Source organism: Anabrus simplex, chromosome 6 (genome assembly GCF_040414725.1).
Source record: "Anabrus simplex isolate iqAnaSimp1 chromosome 6, ASM4041472v1, whole genome shotgun sequence".
Taxonomy (NCBI): Eukaryota; Metazoa; Arthropoda; class Insecta; order Orthoptera; family Tettigoniidae; genus Anabrus; species Anabrus simplex.
This window is the reverse complement of record NC_090270.1, coordinates 257,540,152-257,563,433: the sequence shown is the minus strand read 5'-3', so window position 1 is coordinate 257,563,433 and position 23,282 is coordinate 257,540,152. Positions and strand designations below refer to the sequence as shown.

Sequence of the window (23,282 nt, the reverse complement as noted above, 5' to 3'; positions counted from 1 at the left end):
GGCCCATAACCCAGAGGTCTGTGGATCGAAACTATGGTCTGCTACCACTGTAACGTGCAATTGGGCAAGTTATTTATCAACTAAATAATTCCCAAGCATAAATGGAGAGAAACGAAACCAATTCTGTTAGTACGGTGTTAACACAGAACAAGGTACATAAGTTATCAAAGACAGAAAATAAAGCAAATACCCAACCAATATAATAATACATGTGAAATCTTACAATACAAGGGACACAACAGGGTTAGTTTCAAATTAATTAAGGGGAGAAATTAAAATCAATAGAATAAAAATCAGAGGGCAACGTTAGGTAAAATTCCCCACCAAGGTAAGTACCAGAAATGCTCACAACCGTAAGTGGAGCAAGGTAGACCAAGGTCAAGTCACGGAGAAATCGCTCCTCAATCCCAAACCTTTGTAATTAAATAGCAGGAGCATAACAAATGGTGAAATAACGTAAGATCAGTAAATATCACCATCAACTGTCATGAATGACACCACAAATCCAACGAAGTGGTGAAATAACATGAAATCAGTAAATATCACCAACTCTTCAAGAGCACTTCAGGTCAAGGAGAAGTAACTGCTTAATTCAGTAATTTACTAATTAAATTTTAATTTTAATTATTTTAATTAATTTTAATTCCTCAATTTTAAGTGCTAATTAGACAGTACGAGAGCATAGAATCACAGACATTAAGGAATGTAAAGACAACTCGTCAACCAGATGAGAAATAATTTCATATTCATGACTTTCAAGAATTCTCTTGTCACATATTAAGGATAATTAACATAGCATAATAGATGTTTAGGATTTAACCAATATTCTGTTGTATGTAAATATGTATATGTATGAGTTACGTATGACAATATTTTGTTTAATATTTAGATCGCCAAGTTTTTTCACATTTTATAAATCAGCTGATGATGGTGACATAATAGAGCACCGAAACATGTACTGTAATAAATAATGTTGTAAATATCATCCGACAACATTGTATTGGTATTGAAAAGGTGGAACCTGATAGACTTTGAATAATTGTGATACTTGGGTATCATTAACGAAAAAATGAAAGACAATGAACGTATGAAATTAAACACTATGATAATAAAACGCATCCATAAATGCGGCAAACTTACCTGTTATTTATTTTTATCCTTTCATCGTGGAACTTTTGGCACTATCTGGGCGATAGCATACCTAATCTAAACAATGCGGTCTCTCTTATCTTATTTACAGCTGTTTAGGTGAAGCCTTATGTGATAAATGTAGAGAGCAAGCATGAAATGTACTTAAAAATAAGGGTCTGGCTTTCAACAGCCGCAGTTATCAAAAGAATGCTTCCAGTCACTATGTATTACATTTAGAAATACAACTCGTAACATACGCTAAATATCAGCTGGTGGTTTGGCACGCTTTCAATAACACGGCTTTATTCAGGTGGAGTGGCTTCTGCTACACAAACACCAGTTGGGAATATCAGAGACCATCTCCAGAAACCATTTGGGAATAGCTTCACACAGTTTGGACTTTATAGTCGGGAACAAAACTATTTCTAAAAGGTTCAAAAAGATGGAACCTTGAATGCTCTTGGTCTCGATTGCAGTGCATCTCTGATGAGATGGCAGTGAAGATGTCACTTTGAATGACGACAAGCCGGTACCAGGGAAATTAGGGGCGCAAGACAATTAAAATGAAAGCAGTGATCAGGTTTACTGTGTGGTAGGCCTACTGCTCAACTGACTGAGACAAATGACTGGCCATTGAGTTATTTTTTTACCAATATTGCATTACATGATAGTATTATACCCTTATCCCTTTTCTCTATGGGGTCAAGTATGAAGTGAGACATTTTCTTAGCAAGTTTTTACGACTGTATGCCCTTCCTGACGTCGACCTCATTGGAGTAATTAATGAGATGAAACTAATGACATGATATTATGAGTAACTAAGGATTATATTTACTTTATATGTAGGCCTAAAAGTCGTGTTCACCATTTATTGACTTTTTACATTTAGAAATACTGCCTTCCAATGAAAATAGCCAGTGTAACTAAAATACCTGCGATAGGGATTTCACACTTGTGGATCAGCGGTAGAGTGTCGGCCTCCGGATCCCAAGATAGCTGTGGTTGCACGAAAATTACATGCATTGTAAATAAAATGGCAAAAAATGCATCGTCTGAAGTGCCTTCAGAATGACCATTTTATTTGGCAACGAATGGAAGCAATGATATGAATGCCAGTTTATATCCTATTCTTGTTACATTCCACGATATTCAGCGGGAAAGAGTAGTGAGCACTGTGCTGTTCATACCAGCGTTAGACGTGGACTCAACAGGGCGAAACATAGGTAAACTGATGTTACCACAGCTGAATTCTCATAACATACCAATTGAAAATTGTGTGGCTTTCTGCTCCATAATGCTCCTGTTATGATAGGGCACAAAACTGGGGTTTCAGCAGTTCTGGAGGAAGTTCAGCCAGGTATTGCCATCATAGGTTGCATTTGCCACCTGATTAATCTAGCAGCTGAAAGAGGTGCTGGAAGATTACCACTTAAAGTGGATGAAATCCTTGTTGATATATTTTATTTCTTAGGGAAGAGTGTCAAAAGAAAACAGCGCCTTCAGAAATATCAGAACTTGCACGATAAAGAGGCAAAGAAAATTCTGAAGCATGTATGTACTAGGTGGTTGTCTTTAGGCAGAAGTTTGGATAGACTGCTGGACCAGTTGGATCCACTTCCTTCTTTCTTCAAAGAGGAAGTAATATTTTGTACCCAAAACATTGACAAGTTTCCACTCAAGGATGATGTGTTGAAACATGCTCAAGTTGCTACGCTAGACAAAAATTGAAGATTCGCAGTTTTCTTCCATTTGTTTTTTCTTGGAAAAGTTTCCTATCATGTTATGCAAGGAAGAGAATGAAACTACAGATGAGGTGGTGAATGAGCTTCAGAGGCAGTGCACAGCTCTTCAGGTAGATGGCACTCTGTCTGCAAATCAAGATGCTGTTAGTGATTCCAGTTGGGCACAAATATCAAGAATTCGTGGAGCCAATGGACTTCTTAAGTATAACCAAATTTCTAGTGTAATTCTCTCTATTCTCATATCCCCATACCCAAGCTAAAAATGCCACGACTATTACTTCAAATTACATGTTACAAATCTCATGTTATGGTCCGTATTGAAATGTACTTAGTCAAATAATAATACTAGACTATAAATTCCACCTGTTCAGTACTTAAGAGTTTTTTATTTAAATTTAAGAAATAGTTCTTAACATATTAGATATAGGGACATGTTTTCACCCATAATGAGGGCATCATCAGCCTAAAAATCTCATACCTGAAAGAAAGATCAGGATCCTGATTGTACTTATACATAGTTTTTAACGAAGGTCTAAAATATAAATAAGAGGATACTGTTTTAGGTACAAATGTGTATAAAATGACTAGCAAGTAGAATATAGTAGTTATAAGTACTCTTATGACAAAGTCTTATAATCAATCCTTATTGTAGATCTTTATGAATGTCTTGTTTTTTAAATATGGTAACAAGTAGTTAGTTAAAAGTTCAAAAAGAATACGTAAATTGCTGCGTTGAAATGAAATCTGGTAAATATGGTGCGTTATTCTGGAGATGGTGTAAGGAGCTTATAATACCTTAAAATTTAGGATAAAAGTCACTCTTATTGGTAGTTTAATTAAAATTCAAAGTCGAAGTTGTTAATTTTATATGAAAAGATAAGACGACAAACTTCTTGAAGCACTTACAAGCGAGGACAGGTACTCGTCAGAAAACATAGCTATGTTTATAATTAGCTGGTAGACGTGGTTGTAGCTTCTTGTATTAAAAGTCGAAAGGAAAATGTGCGAGGTTGAGTAGAGCTTGTGGTGTTATGTCTGAAATAAGAGGAGAGTGAAATGTTAAAGAATAAAATTAAAGGAGAAGGAGAGAACAAAGAAAAAACTATGTATGTGAAAATTACTTACCCTTTTGACAGTTGTGATGTTAATTTGGTTAAATATGAAGTGAGTTGAAGAAAATATGTTGTGTGTGATTTCATTTATCTCTTCAACTGTTGTAATGTTAATTAGTTGCCATGGTAGTGTTTGAATGACTTACGCCATCTCCAGAATAAGGCACCATATTTACCAGATTTCATTTCAACGCAGCAATTTTCGTATCCTTTTTGAACTTTTAACTAACTACTTGTTACCATATTTAAAAAACAAGACATTCCTAAAGATCTATAATAAGGATTGATTATAAGACTTTGTCCTAAGAGTACTTATAACTACTATATGCTACTTGCTAGTCATTTTATACACATTTGTACCTAAAAGAGTATCCTCTTATGTAATATTTTAGACCTTCATTAAAAACTATGTATAAGAACAATCAGGATCCTGATCTATCTTTCTTTCTGGTATGAGAGTTTTCTTCTTCTTTCTAAGCCGTCGTCTCCAAACGGAGGTAGACGATCCATGCGGCCAGCTCCAATCTTGACGTTGCAGCCATGCCATGTGGATTTATTGGAATATCTCTCAGGATCTTTAAAGCAGTGGTTTCCCATTGCCTTCTGCATCCTGATGCCATTGACCAAACTGGTTCCTCCGCCTTTGGGAACAATTTCTTGTCCCCAGGACAATAGAGTGCCCTTACCCATAACCGCTCATCCACTCTCAAAGAGACTGTTGGCACCTGGTATAGGGGATCTCTTTATACCGGGAGATAATCAGTCCATTCGTTAGCCGCCTGCATATAAAAATATATTTTTATATGCAGTTGTTGCCCCCTCTCTACCGCGGGGAGGTGAATGTCAGGATTTCACTGTCATTGAAACAAGGACGAAATGGCATTTCCTTGTTTCTCTGGTTCTTTAGAGACGCTGATGATACCCTACTTAAGGGTGAAACATGTCCCTATATCTAATATGTTAAGAACTATTTCTTAAATTTAAATAAAATACTCTTATGTATTGAACACGTGGAATTTATAATCTAGTATTATTGTGTCTGTCTGTTATGTCATCAGCCCAGAGGCTGGTTGGATCCTCAAATAGCACCACCAAAGGTTATGCGCTTATAAGGAAACCGCAAAAACCAATGGCAGCACCAAAATGAGGCGTACTAGGCAAGACGAGGAGTGAGGTAGTTTGCCATTGCTTTCCTCATTGGGTCAGAAAGTGCTATTGCAGCATGACTGACCCTATGAGCAACACCTTTCATAACACTCAGATGCACTAGTCCTGCTCTGAATGTCATTACTCAGCACCACCCATACCCCAGCAGCTTCCATATTGTCACAGCAATGGATGAGACTGGGACTTCCGTGGAAGCTACACTTTACTCTGGCCTGTGCCAAGAGATAGATACAAAAGTACTGTATCCATCATGAAATGGCAGCAGGCAACTAGTATTATAATTTGACTTTATTACTTTCTCTTATGTATTGAACAGGTGGAATTTATAATCTAGTATTATTATTTGACTTTATTACTTTAAAGACGAACTAGCATGTGGTTTGCAGTGTGTATTATATTATTTCCTGCCTGTGTTACATTATTAAGTTAAAAGAAGATATGAAATGGTTCAACCTTTCAGTACTATTAAAATATGAAATGTAAGTTTACATTCCTATTTAATTAAAATTGGTACCAGTTTCGACCAGTATTCCTTGTCATCATTAGCCGTTCACAAGTAAGTGTAATACAATGCACAGATAAATAAAATGGTAAGATAAAATAATTCTGTTAGTTGCTGTTAGTGAAGCACTAAAATCTTTAGGGAGCAACTTCAATGCACAGTGCTAAAATGTGGATGAGATCCTTGTTGATAGATTTTATTTCTTAGAGAAAAATGTCAAAAGAAAAGAACGCCTTCAGAAATTTCAGAACTTGCTCCATAAAGAGGCAAAGGAAATTCTGAAGCATGTATGTACTAGGTGGTTATCTTTAGGCAGAAGTTTGGATAGACTGCTGGACCAGTTGGATCCACTTCCTTCTTTCTTCAAAGAGGAAGTAATATTTTGTACCCAAAACATTGACAAGTTTCCACTCAAAGATGATGTGTTGAAACATGCTCAAGTTGCTAGGCTAGACAAAACTGAAGATTCGCTGTTTTCTTCCATTTGTTTTAGTGCTTCACTAACAGCAACTAACAGATTTATTTCTTCCTACCGAGTGAGTTAGTTGTGCTGTTAGGGGCGCACAGCTGTGAGCTTGCATTCGGGAGATAATGAGTTCGAGCCCCACTGTCGGCAGCCCTGAAGATGGTTTTTCGTGGTTTTCCATTTTCACACCAGGCAAATGCTAGGGCTGTACCTTATTTAAGGCCATGGCCACTTCCTTCACACTCCTATCCCTTTCCTATCTCATCGTCACCATAAGACCTGTCTGTTGGTGCAACTTAATGCAACTTGTAAAACAAAAATTTTTAAAAACTCTGTTGTCCAAGTAATGAGCCTCATTCCATAGGTCTGTTGGCGGGTGTTCCAATTTTGTACCTACTGCTGCAATGCCATGTGATTTTCTGATGTAGAAGAACATCGTCAGTGTAGGGAAGAGACCATGGGTGTGGTGTTTGAAGGCCTGTGGGTGTGGTGTTTGATGACCTGCGGTTATTGCATCCATGCAGAGAATAAATAATGGTGACTAGAGGGCTGAGCCTTGGCATCTCCTACACTAATAGCAAAGGGTGCTGAAACTCCAAATGGACAAAGAACAGTGCTGTTGACATTACGATACTAAAGTTTCGTCTATTTGATGTATGCTTAAGGGACTCCGTGCAAGGATGGTGCATGCAGATGAGGTCGTGGGTTACCGTATAAAGAGCCTTTTTCATGTCAAAAATGGCCATGTGAACCATCTTGTTCTTTTCACGATGCCATTCCAGAAGAAAGCAATCTGTGCAGGTAACAAACTTGCATTACTTTGGCATGATGTGAACAGTGTTGCAAAGCCAGGCATCGAGAACTCCTTCAGAGATCTTAAACGTTCAACATAGAACACAAATCATACGATTGTTTGACCATTTTGTTACATCGCCTTTGCCCTTCCAGTTGTCACTCTCTCACTGTTCAGCTAGACTGTGATAACCTCATCTGGCTCCACTATGTGATTGAAGAGGTTTGCAAAAATAGAGGTGCTACAATCACCAAGAATGTTCCATGCCTCAGCCAGGATATCATATGATCCTGCAATCCATCTGGTCTTGTGATTTTTTTGCTAGTGGCTTTACGTCGCACCGACACAGATAGGTCTTATGGCGACGATGGGATAGGAAGGGCCTAGGAGTTGGAAAGAAGCGGCCCTGGCCTTAATTAAGGTACAGCCCCAGCATTTGCCTGATGTGAAAATGGGAAACCATGGAAAACCATCTTCAGGGCCGCCGACAGTGGGATTCCAACCCACTCTCTCCCGGATGCAAGCTCGCAGCCATGCGCCTCTAACTACATGGCCAACTTAACCGGTCTTATGATTTTTATTATTACTAAGACCATCTTTGTTAAAAATGAAATGTGTCCATTAAGCGGATAATTTTTTTCCAAGGTTTTTATTGGAAAATGGGGCTGTTTTGTTTATGTGGTGATGTGTACAATGCGAATGACTATGGGATTTACCCTTACTTGGCACCATTTCAGTATTTTTAAACTTCAAAATAAATACCACCAAATTATCATCTGCAATCTGTAGTCTTTCATAGTGGCTAATTTTTTGAACTCTATTTCTCTATTGTAATTCCCACTAATCTTATGTCTTTATTTCCATTGTTTCAGTTTCGTTCCAAAGCAGAAGCAACAAAAGCATTGAAACTTACAGGTATTCAGTACAGTTTGGATAAACTTATATTCCGACGACCAGACAATTACGTTTCTCCTCAAAAAGAAGCAGGGAGTAGAGATGGGAAAAAAGGTGAGTATATGATTTTCTTTTCTGTCTGATTTAATGATTCTCAGAATTTATATTAGCTAACTGGGGAACATAGTAAGTCATTCCCCTTTTGCAGTCTTAATACTATAGCAAGTAGAAGGTAAAGTGTGAACTCTTTAAGTTGTTTACTATTGGCCTGGAATTACCATTGTTATTTGAGGTAGTTGTAATGTGTTTTATGTTCAGTAGTGTTGTTCCGGCCATTCTATCTGGTTGATTTCCTTCAATTTTCTTTTTTTTTTTTTTTTAACTGAAAGGTATTCATGCACAGATTTGTCATCAGGTACTATAAATCACGTAACTTCCGCCTTCCTCAAATTATTTTATTTTTTAAATTTTTGAACCAATTCTATCTTTGGTCCTAATTGAGGTACTGAGTTCATTTTGGCCTAACAACACTCAGTGGATCAAGCTCTTTCATTTCAGCTCTTAAATATTCAAATCGGTTGATTCTGAGGATAGTTATGAGTGCACATTTAATTTGACGTCTCATTTCTTCATCAACATTTTTTCTCATTGAAGCAATCATATTTTTCGTTCTAATTGAGGTACGCAGTTTGTTTTGGTCTAAAAACACTCAGTAGATCAAGCATTTTCTTTTGAGGTAATAACTACTTAAATATGTAGATTCTGAAAAAGGTTATGAGGATATTTGTCTCCATGATGAAGATCTTTGAAGGACTTTTTAACAGTTCAACGTGTAGTGTTGTTCCAAGGAACATTTAATTCAATTTCTTTGTGTTATATATTTTCAAGTGTTCAGTTGACATAATGTTACATTTTATTACCACAGCAGATGATGAGCTTTATTTTATTAACTCGAAACTTAGCAAATACATCCGTGAGGATAGTAATGAACAACACCATACTTTGTACATTGCGGGCAGAGCCAGCGGGAAACTGCTAGTTATCATGAAAATGAAGAATATTTGATTTGGTGATACTTATGAATTATTATTCAGAAACTAAGCTTAACCCGCCAAAGGGTCCATTTGTCCATTATAGGAATGGCTTATGTGACACCCCCTAAGGTTGTGGAACAAAAAGAGTCTATTGATGCTAATTAAATGGGAGACCCAATTTTGAGGTGAGAATTCAACAGAGCTTTTGGAGACCTAAAGAGGAACAAGGCACTTTGAATTGACGACATACTCTCAGAATTATCGACTGCTTTAGGAGAAACTGGCATGGTGACGTTATTTCTGATTATACTCCGCACGGCCTTACTTCTAAATTGAAGTTTTGCAAAACAAATGAGCATCGCCTTCCCTCTGTTGCCAGCGCGCTACGCCTGCGAGAACAGCTGATGCAATATGACCGCGGTAAACAGCCCTTGTAAATTATAATACAGTACTCAGAAAAACGAATGAAAATGGATTGAAAACAAATTCACAAGAACTACACTTTCTAACAATATCTGGCACTAAAAGAGAATATATTATTAACAATAAAAGAGAATGAGGAAATAACACATCACTAACGGCTAATGGCTGGGACAGATATGAGGTTATGGCCTACAGAGGGAACACTCTACTGATCTCAGAGTCACTGTAACCCTCCAACAATATGAAAAACACACTAAATATTGAAGGAAAATGCAAATGATCGCGAACCGTACCGAATACCACACACGCTGAGCGAGATAGGTTAAGCACGTGGTGAATGTAAATATTAGAGTTGGCAACTAGGTTTCGAGATCGTGCTCTGCCGATATAAATCGATATGAATGGCAGCTTGGGATTGGTTGGATGTCTATGCTTCAGCGCATGACCACCAGTCAGAGCCAAAATCTGCTAAAACGTCAATTTAGAAGTAGAGCCGTACGGAGTATAGTGTGTAAGATTTAAAGATTCTCCGCCATAGGACAACACATACAAGACTCCAAGCATAAGTTCACCAATATTGAAAAAGACATGAAAATACTTAAAATCATCAACAAAGGCCTTAAACACTAATGAAAATTGCTTTATTCACCTTGACCAATACTTCAACCCCAATTTCAATTTAAACAACATTTCTGAAAAACCCAACATCCTTTTCGACTTCCTAATTCTTCTTCTCAAAAATTCTAAATTTCAAAACCCCAATTCTATTTTTCATGCCTTACAAAGTTCCTACCCATATTTTCTACCTCCAATAACCCACCCTCCTAACCCACCCTAAACTACCCCTCCTTCATCTCCCTATCTTATCCTTCCTCAACACCTTTTAACTTCAATCTCTTCTACTCTTCTCTTATTCCACTATTCCTCTTCCTCTATTAATTAATCCTAACTTTTCTTCTCAAAAAAAAAAAAAGTTCTTCTCATTCAAATTTAACTTTGGCCTTGTGCCGCCTTCGATTACTTCAATCACGACCTGAATTTTTTACGTTTTAAATAATAGCGCACTGTGCATTTACGTTTTCATTTGTTTCCGGTATTGCGCTTTTTACTATATTTTTTTCTCTTCACATTTGTTTTTTCACGTCAACTGTTCCAAAAATTCTACAGGATCACAATTACTTTTTCAGTTATATTGAATTATATTATATGTATCTATATATACTCCTTACATTCCTGCAACAGAAGCAAATACTGGTTCATTAAGCTATTCTTCATTTTACGTTGGCCTTTGAAACCATAGTGCCTGATGTTGAATATATCGCGCTGATCACCGGGAGCTTGCAAGTTACTTCAATTGATATATTCATCTTCAGCTTCAGCAAGATTATGGATCTTCATACATGTTCGATTTTGTTATGACTTTGTTCCTGACAGTGTGTACAAGCTAACTCATTTAATCGTTCTCCGCTTTTCATTAAGACTTTGCCTAACACTACGTGTGCCATACTGCCGCTCAGAAAGTTACGCACTGTTTTCTTTTAAGTTTCTTTTAAGTGACTTACATTTAACTTCTGAATTTTACAGTGTCTACCCCCCGTCATTTTTATATCACCTCTTCTACAGATCTGGAGTCAACTCGATGTTTTTTTATTTTATTTTTCCTATGCATTGTTTTCATGTTTTAATCGGCTGATGATGGCCTGGACTAGGGTCGAAACCGGTACCACTTCTACTTATTATTAAATAAGAATGTAATCACTGCATTTCTTATTCTTATGTATTGAATAGGTTGAACCTCTTTATTTATTATTTCAATTATAATTGTAATAGTGTGTAAGATGTATGATACAGAAGTGCAAAAGGAAAAAGGTACTGAGTAAGTTGCCCATGTGGTTAGGGTCGCGTAACTACGAGCTTGCATTCAGGAAATAGTGGGTTCAAATCTCACCGCAGTAGCTCTGAAGATGGTTTTCCATGTTTTCCCATTTTCACACCAGGCAAACTCAGGGGCTGTATCTTAATTAAGGCCAGGTCTGCTACCTTCCCAATCCCAGCCATTTCCCATCTTTGAATCACCAAAAATCTTCATTGTGTTAGTGGCATTAAACCTCTAGAGAAAAGGGGGAAAACAACTAAAGGTTCTGACAAATGAAAAAACTGCCGCACCAATCTAATGCTTGCAAAATTCTGACACACATTATTTGAAAAAGAAGGGAAAGACAAGTTGAAGCTGAGTTGGGAGAATATCAGTTTGGCTTAGGAAAAGAAGCAATCCTGATAGAGGCTCAAATTAAGAAGGAGAAGCCCATTGCATGGCATTCGTAGCTCTAGAAAAGGAATTCGATAATGTTGATTGAAGTAAGCTATTTGAGATCCGTATGGGGGAATATTTTACATGAGAGTAAGCCATCATCAATACTTCGTTCGTGAAGAGAAAGCTGCCTGTCCTCAAGGATTTAGTTATGGCTGCTGCTTCCTTGCTTCCTCTCTTTTTTTTTTTTTTTTTTTTTTTTTTTTTTTAAGCGGTATCAACAATGCTAAGCCATTTTAAATATTATTACGAGGCCATACTTACATATGTACATAGATTACCAGAGATTCGGCATCAAATAAAGCGTGGTGTTGTTGTAAACAGATGTACCCCTGAATAATCGTATCAGGTTTTCCTTGTGTTTAGGCCTTTCTCTCTGCCCTCTTCCCCTCACACATAGTTTGCTATAGTCTGGTATAAAAACCAAGTTGCAATTTAATATTTTAAAAATACAAAATCAGATTGTGTATAAATCATTTGAAATGATGCTGGGATGATCTCCATGGAGGTTCTCCGTAGAGTTAGTTATTGGCTTTTCAACTTTCACCTGGCTGTCACTGATATTACTCTTTTTCACTGTATTGAAAAATGTATAAAGCAAAAATGTTGATAAATGATATTGTAAATAAATGTTATCATGAGTAGTTTTCCTGTAAAACTAACCTTAAGGATACGCACATGGTTTTATATTTTCTACTCCCTCTGAAGCCCCGCTCCAGGTGAATATTTTTTAACAACATATAGCTAAGAACTTACTCGCCCGTATCGTAAACTTAAGTACGAAGTATCATGGAAACCCACCTTTCCATTTTCCCAAGATGCTGTAACAGACAGACTAAAATTATTTGAATCTATTGTAAGCCATTGTTTGTCGTAACTGGTGTAAAAGCCAAATATCAGAATGATATTCAAGAGTTAATAAACTCATTCTGGACAAATATTTCAGGTCACCTATGGGAATCAACATCTGTATCATCTGATGGCCAGGCAGGCATCAATTTTTGAAAATGAGGAAAAGTCTCTCATAGTGCATTGGCACTGCCAGTGGCTCCAAGTAGCCTACTCAGTGGCCTCCTCAGTACGCACTAGCCATGCGTCTTGGTAGGTGTGCTATTTACCAACTGATGAGCCCACCTTAGCACACTGGGGCGAAACACTGGCAACCAGGAATGAGTTAGCTGGAAAATTTATAATGTCCAATAACATACCAACTATATTGGTATATTCAAAAAGTATAGACAGAAATATGATTTATTGTATTGAGAATGTTATCGGAGATACGGTATCAAATATTATGTGGTGATGTTGTAAACAGACACATTAGTGTACAAGGTTTTCTTTGTGTTCAGGCCTTCCCCTCTGCCCTCGTTCCCTTCCACATGGATTGCTGATTTCTGGTATAAAATCAAGTGTCAAGTCAATTCTTAAAAATATACTACGAGATGTATGTACAGTGTGTTTGAAACGTGGCCAGAATGATCTCCATGGTAAGGCCTGGTTTCTTCAACTGTATGTTAAATTTTACTTACCAAATGTTAACTAACAATTGTTATTAATTTAACACTTTGTTTAAAAGTGCCCTGTTTCACGAACACATTTCCAACATTTGTTACAAAACAATTTTTAAATGCAAATTAACACATTTCAGTGAGATTTCTGAACGCGTTTGGCAATGAGCGTCTTATGTTTCTTTACATAAAGCGCTCCTAGTGGTGTGTTGAAATAGTATTTTGTCACACAGACACATGGTTGACATTATTATAGTTCTTGGAAAACAGTTGAACTTAGCAGGAGTACAAGTACTCACTCAATTATTCTGATTTGCGTCGTATATTTTTATATACGTACTTAACTTCCCGCAACCGTGACAAATTCTAGACCTTCAAAACATTCTCCACTCCACTTTGGCGTTCGACCGCAGCGCATGACCTTGAATGTGCCGCGCTGATCACCAGGAGCTAGCGGCTTTCTACTACAAATCTATTCGTCTGCGACTTCTAGTTATTTTTGATCTTCGTATATTAGTTGATAGTGTTGTGACTTTGTGCATACAGAATGTGGTGTCGTGTCTTTGTGCCTATCAAAGTGTGAAACTGACCTCCAATATTCATAAACATTGTACATGTTTTTACGGCTGATGATGACCTGGACTAAGGTCGAAACCGGTCCCATTTAAATAGGAATGTGGTTACTGCATTTCCTTCTTTTAAGTATTGAATAGGTTGAACCTCCTTTTCAATTATTTAATTTTTAACATGACTTGCTCAGCTTAATATGCCAATCAGAGTGCATTCAAGAGATATAGAAGATCTTAGGCTTTCTTCATTCGACAAATAACATTACATGTTACCCTGCTCATGCACTTTGCTAATCCCTAACCTGCCTGTCTTGGTTACACTCATATAAGACCGTATAGGTCCCGGTGAAATGAAAATACACGAGCTAAATTTCCCTGCCTTGAACATAATATCTTTGCAATAATGATACTAACAAAACAAATGAGAATAACAACGTGCAAATATTAATTATCTAACTAAGTTTGAGTCCTGGGCATAAATTCTATTTACTCGAGAATTCGTATCCCAACCTATTTACATATTGGCGGAAGGCCAAATTTATCTACAATTGACCTAACCATTATCATACTGCTGCACGCTTAAACAATGGAATTATCTGACCTGTGTCTCATGGTATAACTGAACAGTCCCCCTGTGGACATTGCGAATTTACGCCATCATGTTGACGTTAGAAGCTGGTGACAGCACTCGTGGTTCGATGACTGGTGACATCCTGGTCGGCTGTGATGTTCTCTGCAACTCGTTCAGGTAACTTGATTATCGCCTCCTCGATGTCGTGATGATTGGACGTCGCTGATGGTCCACGTTCACACCTCGATGCTGTGAAGAATGCTTGGCAGCTTCGGTCCCAATTACCGCTTCAACGTGATGGATGAGCAGTGTCCAGTCCACACGTGATGTAGGAGAAACTGTAAGGAAAATCAGATTACAGTGTGTCCTCAGTTTGATGCCTTTATCTCCCCTCTAACCTTTATTTATAATCCTGTAATATCAGGTCACATTCTGAGCGTTATCCTTGTAAGACAGTTACTCAATTTGCAGCTGCAATTTACTTTACTCTTGACCACTCTTTCTACTGACTGAATTGAATTAGTATCAATCTTCTGAGCCTACACTAGTATGTACCATTCGTTTAAGACAATATTAGCCTGAGATTATGCGATGTGGCTATGTGTGAACACCATTACTAGCAGCGGAATATTCTCACAGGAAAACAGGTCAACACTTGCTGTACAAAGTTCTGATTTCTATTACAAATGGTTGTTACTTACACGTCCCAAGTATAAGGTGAACTCTGACTGCATTGCTTGTAGATAAAGGTGGTCTTCTCTTCGCTGAGTAGCGCCGTGACAGGCACCTACGTGACAGCGATACACACAGTGAAATGACTCTCGCGCCCTTGGCAGTCGTATATATTAGCTATCTCGCATCCACGCTACCAAGCTCTACATGTGTGGGCTTCGTGCGTGCGCCCGCGGAGTGGAAAATTTCTCCCGTGATATGCCTATTAATTACTCATACCTTTATTGTGATTACAACTAGTGTAATGCAGCATATTAAAATTTTCAGAAAAATATCCTGATTGAAGTTCTTGCATCCAATCATCTGAATTCCTCTGGTAGTCGAAGATATTGAATAAATTCTTTTCCCTCCAGCATAAACTTCCCCGCGATTTCTCACGGATCTGCTTACGTCCCATGCTGCAAGTGAAGAGGTTCGCTGGGGCAATAAATTTTAATGAACATCTAGAAACTTCAGCTCGCTTCCGACGCTAAGTTATTCTCGAAAAGCACGCAGTCTGAGATACTATTACAAAATAAGATGCTACCCAAGGCCCTTTCTTTGTGGTCTCATACGATTTCCATAATTATTATTATAGCAACATTCTTTGACCATGAACAGAATGGTTCAGTATGTTGCTTTGGTCGATGGAAATCTCTCACCTTGACTAAATTACAAACTACTCTGTTCCGCAGAAGACTGGCATCACCTCATTAAATGAGAAAATGCTTGAGAGATGTCTCCAGTGGTTTGGCCACATCATGCATGCAGTATCGAACACAGCCTCCAATAATGCCTACCAACTTAAAGTCAGCAGAACTCGGAACTCGACCAGTTGGAAGACCAAAACAATGATGGCCGGGTGCCATTAATGCCGATGTAAGATCTTTTCTTTCGTAGGAAATGGCAGTCTTTGATCCATCAAGCAGACTCTACACCAGTAGGATAAACACTTGGATGATGATTTCTGGATGTCTTTGAAGAATTTAAACATTGGCAAGAATACTTCAAGTTTTCATTTGACTTGTATATACTCAAATGATCTTCCGATCATGAAAGAGTAAACGAAGGGTTTGGAAGATTATCACGGTTTTTATTCGAATCTCAAAACCAACTAAGCCTTAACAGTTCATAACAAGGATTGCTTATGAATGTAAATGTGTAAGAATTTTTTTAATAGACATTACAGTAAGTGGTAATAATAACAATAAATTGTTAGCATCATGTATCATTTCTACTATTTTATCACTGATGAAAAAGTTTTTATTATGGTATTTGATTGATTGATTGATTGATTGATTGATTGATTGATTGATTGATTGATTGATTGATTGATTGATTGATTTCCTGTGGCCTCTGTAAGTACCTGGTGCAGGTGTTTGTATGACGGCAGATCAGAAAGTAAGTTGCACTTCCCAGTTATGGCTATTTATTACACCACTTATACAACAGCAACACGATTATAACGACATACACTGTAACGTCACTTTTCCACATAGTTTCCAAGAGACTCCAAACATTTCTGCAAACGCACTACCAACTTGTCGATACCGGATGCATAGAAATTTCCTCCAGCGTTCTCCAACCACTCCGAGACAGCGGCCTTCACCTCCTCATCGGTATGGAAACGTTGACCACCGAGCTCCGTTTTGAGCTTCTGCAGGGTGGATGTTGCCGGACCTCCCACTTGAAACGCTGCAGCAGTTCTCTCGTTCGGCCGGCCTTGTGAGGTGTTGCGTTATCGTGCAACAAAATCACACCGGCGCTCAATTTCCCCTGGCGCTTCTCTTTAATCACTTTACGCAACCGGTGCAACGTTTGACAATACAACGCTGGGTTGATCGTCCCTTTCGGCATTAATTCCATGTGCAGCAAACCCTCCATGTCAAAGAACACTGTCACCATAACCTTACCGGCTGAAGGTTGAACCTTGGCCTTCTTTCGTTGTGGTGATGAGGGGTGCACCCATTCCATTGATGTTCGCTTCGTTTCGGGGGTGAAGTGGTGCACCCATGTTTCGTCGCCTGTGACGATTCACCGCAGAAACCCGTTGCCGTCTGCGGCATAGCGTCGCAAAAATGCCAGGGAGCATTGGTTATCTTCATATATTGTGAACTTTCCTACTTTTATAAACGCCACTCAAACTTATTCGTCTACTAATGTCATTCCACACCATCTCTCCGCTGACAGCTCGGAACATACCACTTATTACATGTAACCAATCTCATGATTAGACCCGTATTGAATTTGCTATAATATGCTTACAATATTGTGATTTTTTATATCCCACCTTTTCAATACAATTGGTTTTATGTTGTTAGATCATAATGCTACAACACTGTTTTATAGGGACATGTTTCGCTTGAATTTCAAGCATCCTCAGCCTATATAATCATCTCAAGGTTAAGACCTGTTGTATTTTTATAGTTTTGACAAATTTGTGCTTAATTATAATTCTAACAATAAAGTAATAAAATATATAAACATAGGAATTTATGAACAGATTAATAGTTTAACAATATGAATGACTATACTAAAATTGGAATAACCATTAATTCAAAAGATATTGACATCCAAAACACAGTGTCTTCAAATGTTGAAAATTTGGCTAAAATTGTTTTCTCAAAATTCTAGTTTATTAAAAACAATTGTAATTTGACTTCAATGTTAAAACTTGAGTCGTAATTATAGTTAAAACTTATTGGTGTCTTAAGATTAAAATCTTGGATCCGTTTGGAATTCAGCTTCTTGTTTTAATTTTGAGGCTTGCTACTGTAATTTAATAGTTCTGGGCAGTAAAATGTTGAATTAGTTAGTTTCATCGAACTAATCTTGTTTTTACGATCAGATTTTCCGTTGGTAGTAGATTGTATTTATGAAGTATTTAGTCAAAAGGTACGTCAATCCAAAATCTTGAGGAGTTGATTTGTTTCTTTCATAATATTTGAATGATGTTGCATCTGTAACAAAGAAAATTTATGTGAATAATGTTGTGTGTTATTGTGCTTTTACAGTTATCTGATGGTATGTATTCACTTACCCCTTTGACTGCTACTACGAAACCTTGTGGACTTTGTTACATTACAGTGACTGTTATCTGTTGTGGTTCTACTCCTTGTGTTATACGTATGGAAAAGCTGTTGTGGAGGACGGGTAGGGGATTCAGGGGAAGAAATATTAGGCGGGGCGTTAAGACATTGGCGTATCATGTGGTGAGGAGTCCTTATTTGTTGTCGGGGTGGGGGTCGGGGAGGAGACTGTAGGCGGGGTGTTGGGCCTTAGCATGTTATATGGAGGGGAATCTTCATGTGTTGTCGAAGTAGTTTCTGTGGTGGGAGTTTTCAGATTAAATATCTTAAAGAATTTATTATTATCTGATTTGAAAGTTTGTAATAATATTGGCAATTCCTCTATTAACAGACTTTTTATATCGATCGCGTCATTCAGGTTCTTTTCCTTATTAAAATATTGGTCCAAATAAATATATATATTTTCAAACTCCGTCATTAGCTTCCCCTTTTCAATCCTTTTGATTATTGTGAGGTCTTTGTCTATTGAGGTATATTGATGGCCGGTTTCTTTCATATGGTTACTCATTGCGGAATATTTATTATGTTTTAAGGCGTTAAAGTGTTCCATGTATCTAGTAAGGAAGCTGCGGCCAGTTCGGCCAACATATGAAAATTTACACTGTGCGCATGATAGTCTGTATATTCCGGAGCCTTGAAATTTGTTATTGTTGGAGTTTACTATGTTATGATTAAAGAATAAGTTTTTATTGGTGTTGTGTGTTTTGAAGGCTATTTGCATATCCCTTTTTTTCAGTGGGTTTGCTATTTGATGAATCGTTGGACTGGTGTAAGTAAAAGTTGCGTACTTTGATTTTTTAGTCTTTTCCGGTGCGAGATTTGTGGCTAATTTGAGTTTTACTTTATTGATGATTCGATTTACCATTTCTGTTTTGTATTCATTATTACTTTATTGTTAGAATTATAATTAAGCACATATTTGTCAAAACTAATCAAATACGACAGGTCTTAACCTTGAGATGATTATATAGGCTGAGGGTGCTTGAAATTCAAGCGAAACATGTCCCTATAAAACAGTGTTGTAGCATTATGATCTAACAACATAAAACCAATTGTATTGAAAAGGTGGGATATAAAAATCACAATATTGTAAGCATAACATACCACTTAGTCGAGCAACTCTCCTTCTTTCTCTCAATTCTTCCCAACCCAAACTTTACAACATTTTTGTAACGCTACTCTTTTGTCGGAAATCACCCAGAACAAATCGAGCTGCTTTTCTTTGGATTTTTTCCAGTTTTTGAATCAGGTAATCCTGATGAGGGTCCCATACACTGGAACCATACTCTAGTTGGGGTCTTACCAGAGACTTATATGCTCTCTCCTTTACATCCTTACTACAACCCTTAAACACCCTCATAACCATGTGCAGAGATCTGTACCCTTTATTTACAATCCCATTTATGTGATTACCCCAATGAAGATCTTTCCTTATATTAACACCTAGATACTTACAATGATCCCCAAAAGGAACTTTCACCCCATCAACGCAGTAATTAAAACTGAGAGGACTTTTCCTATTTGTGAAACTCACAACCTGACTTTTAACCCCATTTATCAACATACCATTGCCTGCTGTCCATCTCACAATATTTTCGAGGTCACGTTGCAGTGGCGAACACACTGCCATACAACATGTTCAGCTGCGTCGCGATTTCTCTCAGTTTAATGCACCAGTTCTGTCTAATGATCGCATTCACACTGTTGACCTTTGCACGGGTCCTGGACGTTGCAGTTCTTCCTTTTGGCCCATAGGAATCGGATTGTCGCACGCACCTCATATTTGGAGTGAACGTCCACTTGACGCGCCATTGCATTTGGCCGCTATTCATATAATACCAGACGAGACACCACAGCTACCTGCCTAACAGACGTGTGGGCAGTGTCTGTCCCTTTCTCCGCTGTGCCCACGTTTGCGACACACAGTGCACTGCTGCGGCGCGTCAGTGCAACTAACCTTTCGATCCACCTACGTAGTTGACGCCCATGGGCGATATGCATGTCTTAGTATGTTCATGGTAATTAGGTAGGGAGAGGGTGAAACCTGGTATCGGTACATAGCCTAATCCTGTCGAATAACATTAAATGATCTGCCCAAATTTGAATGTCCCCATCTGACAGATAAATCACTGTGAACAGTGCCATGTGCCCTCACTCCACATGAACATTGCAGATAGGTTTGGAATGAACCCAGGTTTTTAGCACTCAATCTAGTGATAGGAAATCGTATACTACCATTTCTTCTAACCTGCCAGCCAACATTCTGATGGTTTTCACACCTGTAAAGCACAGAAAATCCAGTACCGTATTTTTCGGACCATAAGACACACCCTGATATTTTGACAAAAATTTAAGGAAAAATGTAATTTTACTGTATTTTCAAACAAAATGTTAGAGAAATAATGTATTAATTTGTGTACAAACTCAGATTACTGGTAAATATTGCAGTATAGTCACTGTTACAAATCACAAGTAGGTATTATCATCTTGCTGCTCTATTACCATATAATTTTGCATATTCCATTACTTTTAATTTGAATGCTAAGTTGTAAAGAAACCTCTTCTGTGTAACTGACATTGTATATGGTAAATTATCACTGCTGGAACTTGCTAGATTACAAAGTGAAAAATTCTCTTTCTACCCTTCCTTGAAGGTTACCTATAATATAGTCAATGTGTTTGTGTTTGCCTGGTACGATAAGGGGTTGGGTGAGGAGGGAGTAGCGAGCCATCTTGTTAGGAATTCCCTGGCAACTCCCATTCCTCTCAGACAAATGCAGGTATACCATGGCTGCTGTTTCTAACCTGCAATAATAAAAAAGGGTTAACTGTTGAGAGTTTTGCAAGGAATATTTTGAGTATTGGTGCAGTAAATCTCGTATACTCAGTATCTTAAATATGATAGACCTTCGGACCATAAGATGCAGCCTTATTTTAGGGAGTATTTTTTGTGACAAGAAAAGTATATCTTACAATCTAAGGCAGTAGAATTTAAAAAATAGTTTATAAGGACGGCAAAGAAGGTTTTTCCGCGAGTGATGGATGGGTGTACAGTTGAAAGAAGAGATACGGCATTAGACAGTTCAACATTATTGGGGAGAAATATTCAGGTAATTCATCTGAAGTTGGTGAATTTCATTCGAAAATGAAAAAAATTATTTTGCATAATGGGCTGACATCGAAAAAATCTTCAACTATGACAAGACTGGGCTGAACTTCAGAATGTTACCTGCCAAAACATCGGTAGCTTGGGTGGAAAAAAATGCTCCTGGGTTCAGAAAGAGTAGGGAAAGAGTTACCATTTAGCTAATGCCAATGCATTTGGCTGCCGTAAGTTAAGACCCTCCTAATTAAAAAGTAAAAAAGTAAACAAGAGTGTTTAAAAATGTCGATGTTGATTGTGTTCCCACCATATGCAGAAATAAAAATAATGGTTTTTCAAGGAATTTGTTCTTGTGGCTAAGGTGTTCTTAGTAAGAAAAAAGCTACCTGGAAAATCGGTATTGTTGTTGTATGGGACGCCAACAAACTTTGTAGCGGCGATATTAAAGTCATGTTCTTGCCTTTTAATGTAACCTCACTAATGCAGTTCCTGGATCAAGGGGTTCTTGAGAGAATTAAGAGAAACTATCAGCAGAGGCTTCGTCAGGTGTTGATTTCCAGATTGCACGAAAGGATGTGTGTAAAGGAAACTGAAAAAAATAAACTTGAAATGTTATTTAATATTCTGTTGTGATGGCATGGGATGAAGTTAAGAACTCAGCACTTCAAAGATCATGGAGAAAGTTGTTTGGCTTGAATTTGTTAAAGTATAAATTTAAGTATTTCTCAATGTCTGTCTGTTCAACCCGTGTCCCGTTTCTGTACAGGGTCTGGTGTGAGGTAAGATGAATCTTCTTGGCGGGTTATTATGACCAGATTTATGACATGAAATGAATGACGTGATATATGATAGTAGGAAGGGCGTGGGTGAAACCCAGGGCCGGCATGTAGCCTACTCCTGTCTAATAGCACCAAGGGGCCCTCTCAAGGCTTAACGTCTCCGTCCAATGGACAAATCACCGTCAACAGCGTCATATAATAAATGTTATATACAATTTATTTGTAACCACTTATTCAATACAAAATACTCTTTACAATTGAGGTATAATTATTACACCATGTTAATTATGGGACATGTTTTGCTCGACATAGCAAGCATCATCAGCCATTAATACTCAAATATTAGGTTAGGGCCCTGAGCCAGAATTGAATCTAAGACAGTCTCTTCATGTCTAAAGTTTGCCATGTTAAAATAAAAGAATGATCATTGGTTACAATAAGTTGTAAAACAAAACACAAAGGTATTTTAAGAATGTTACAATATGTGTAGCAGTTTTAAACAATTTTTTTTGCTTACAATCTCATAAATTACAAAGAAGTGTTCATGAGTTGTATTTTTGGGCTTATGCCATGTAAATAATTATAAACACACTTAACGTTTCAAAAGGAACCTTGCCTTTCTTCATCAGGAGACAAAAGAGAAGAGAAACGACATATTGATGGTTGCTAGGAGAAAGCAACAAGGAAGCTTCAAATGGTGCCCAAAGATGTAAAAGGGACGCCATTTTAGCCCAGTGCTAGAGACAATGAATAGTAACAGCAAAGCATTACTCTCTAATGGTTCTGATTATAGGTAGCCATGATTCACTGAGGTTGTAACCTGTATCGCGGTTGAAATTATCTGGGTGTTTACGTATTTCAACCGCCTCCCTGATAATTCTTGGGCAATATTGCTTTATACGGGCAAGAACATCCACTTCTTGGAACAAGACATCATGACCAGGTGTTAGGGCATGATCAGCAACAGCTGATTTATCAGGTTGGTCGAGTCTGATACATCTGGTATGTTCTTTGATGCGAGTACACACCGTTCTCGAAGTCTGCTCAATATAAACCTTGCCACAAGTACAGGGAACTCTGTAGATACCAGGTTGTTGTAATTAGGCAAACTATCCTTAGTTGGTCGCAGGAGTTGCCTAATCTTAACTGATGTTCCAAAAACAGTTCGTACATGGTACCTACGTAAGATTTTAGCAATACGATTCGTCGTGTTATGTATGTAAGGTAGGTAAGCAGTTCCTTTTACATCTTTTTTCTTAACAGACGTCCGATTATGTGCCGATTTCAGAACCCTTGAGATCAAAGCTCTGCTGTAACCGTTGCTCTCAAAGGTGGTTCTCAAGGTGTTAATTTCCTCTTGTAGATCTGACGCTTCAC

At 37.8% G+C, this 23,282-nt stretch overlaps 1 protein-coding gene across 1 annotated transcript in view; it reads left to right on the top strand.

The window, feature by feature from the left end:
• LOC136876416 (uncharacterized) overlaps positions 1 to 23,282 on the top strand; it is a 574,260-nt gene that overhangs the window by 372,654 nt on the left and 178,324 nt on the right. The window contains exon 18 of the mRNA XM_067150371.2: positions 7,786 to 7,921. Within this exon, the coding sequence (XP_067006472.2) occupies positions 7,786 to 7,921 (136 nt within the window). The remainder of the gene's footprint in view (positions 1 to 7,785; positions 7,922 to 23,282) is intronic.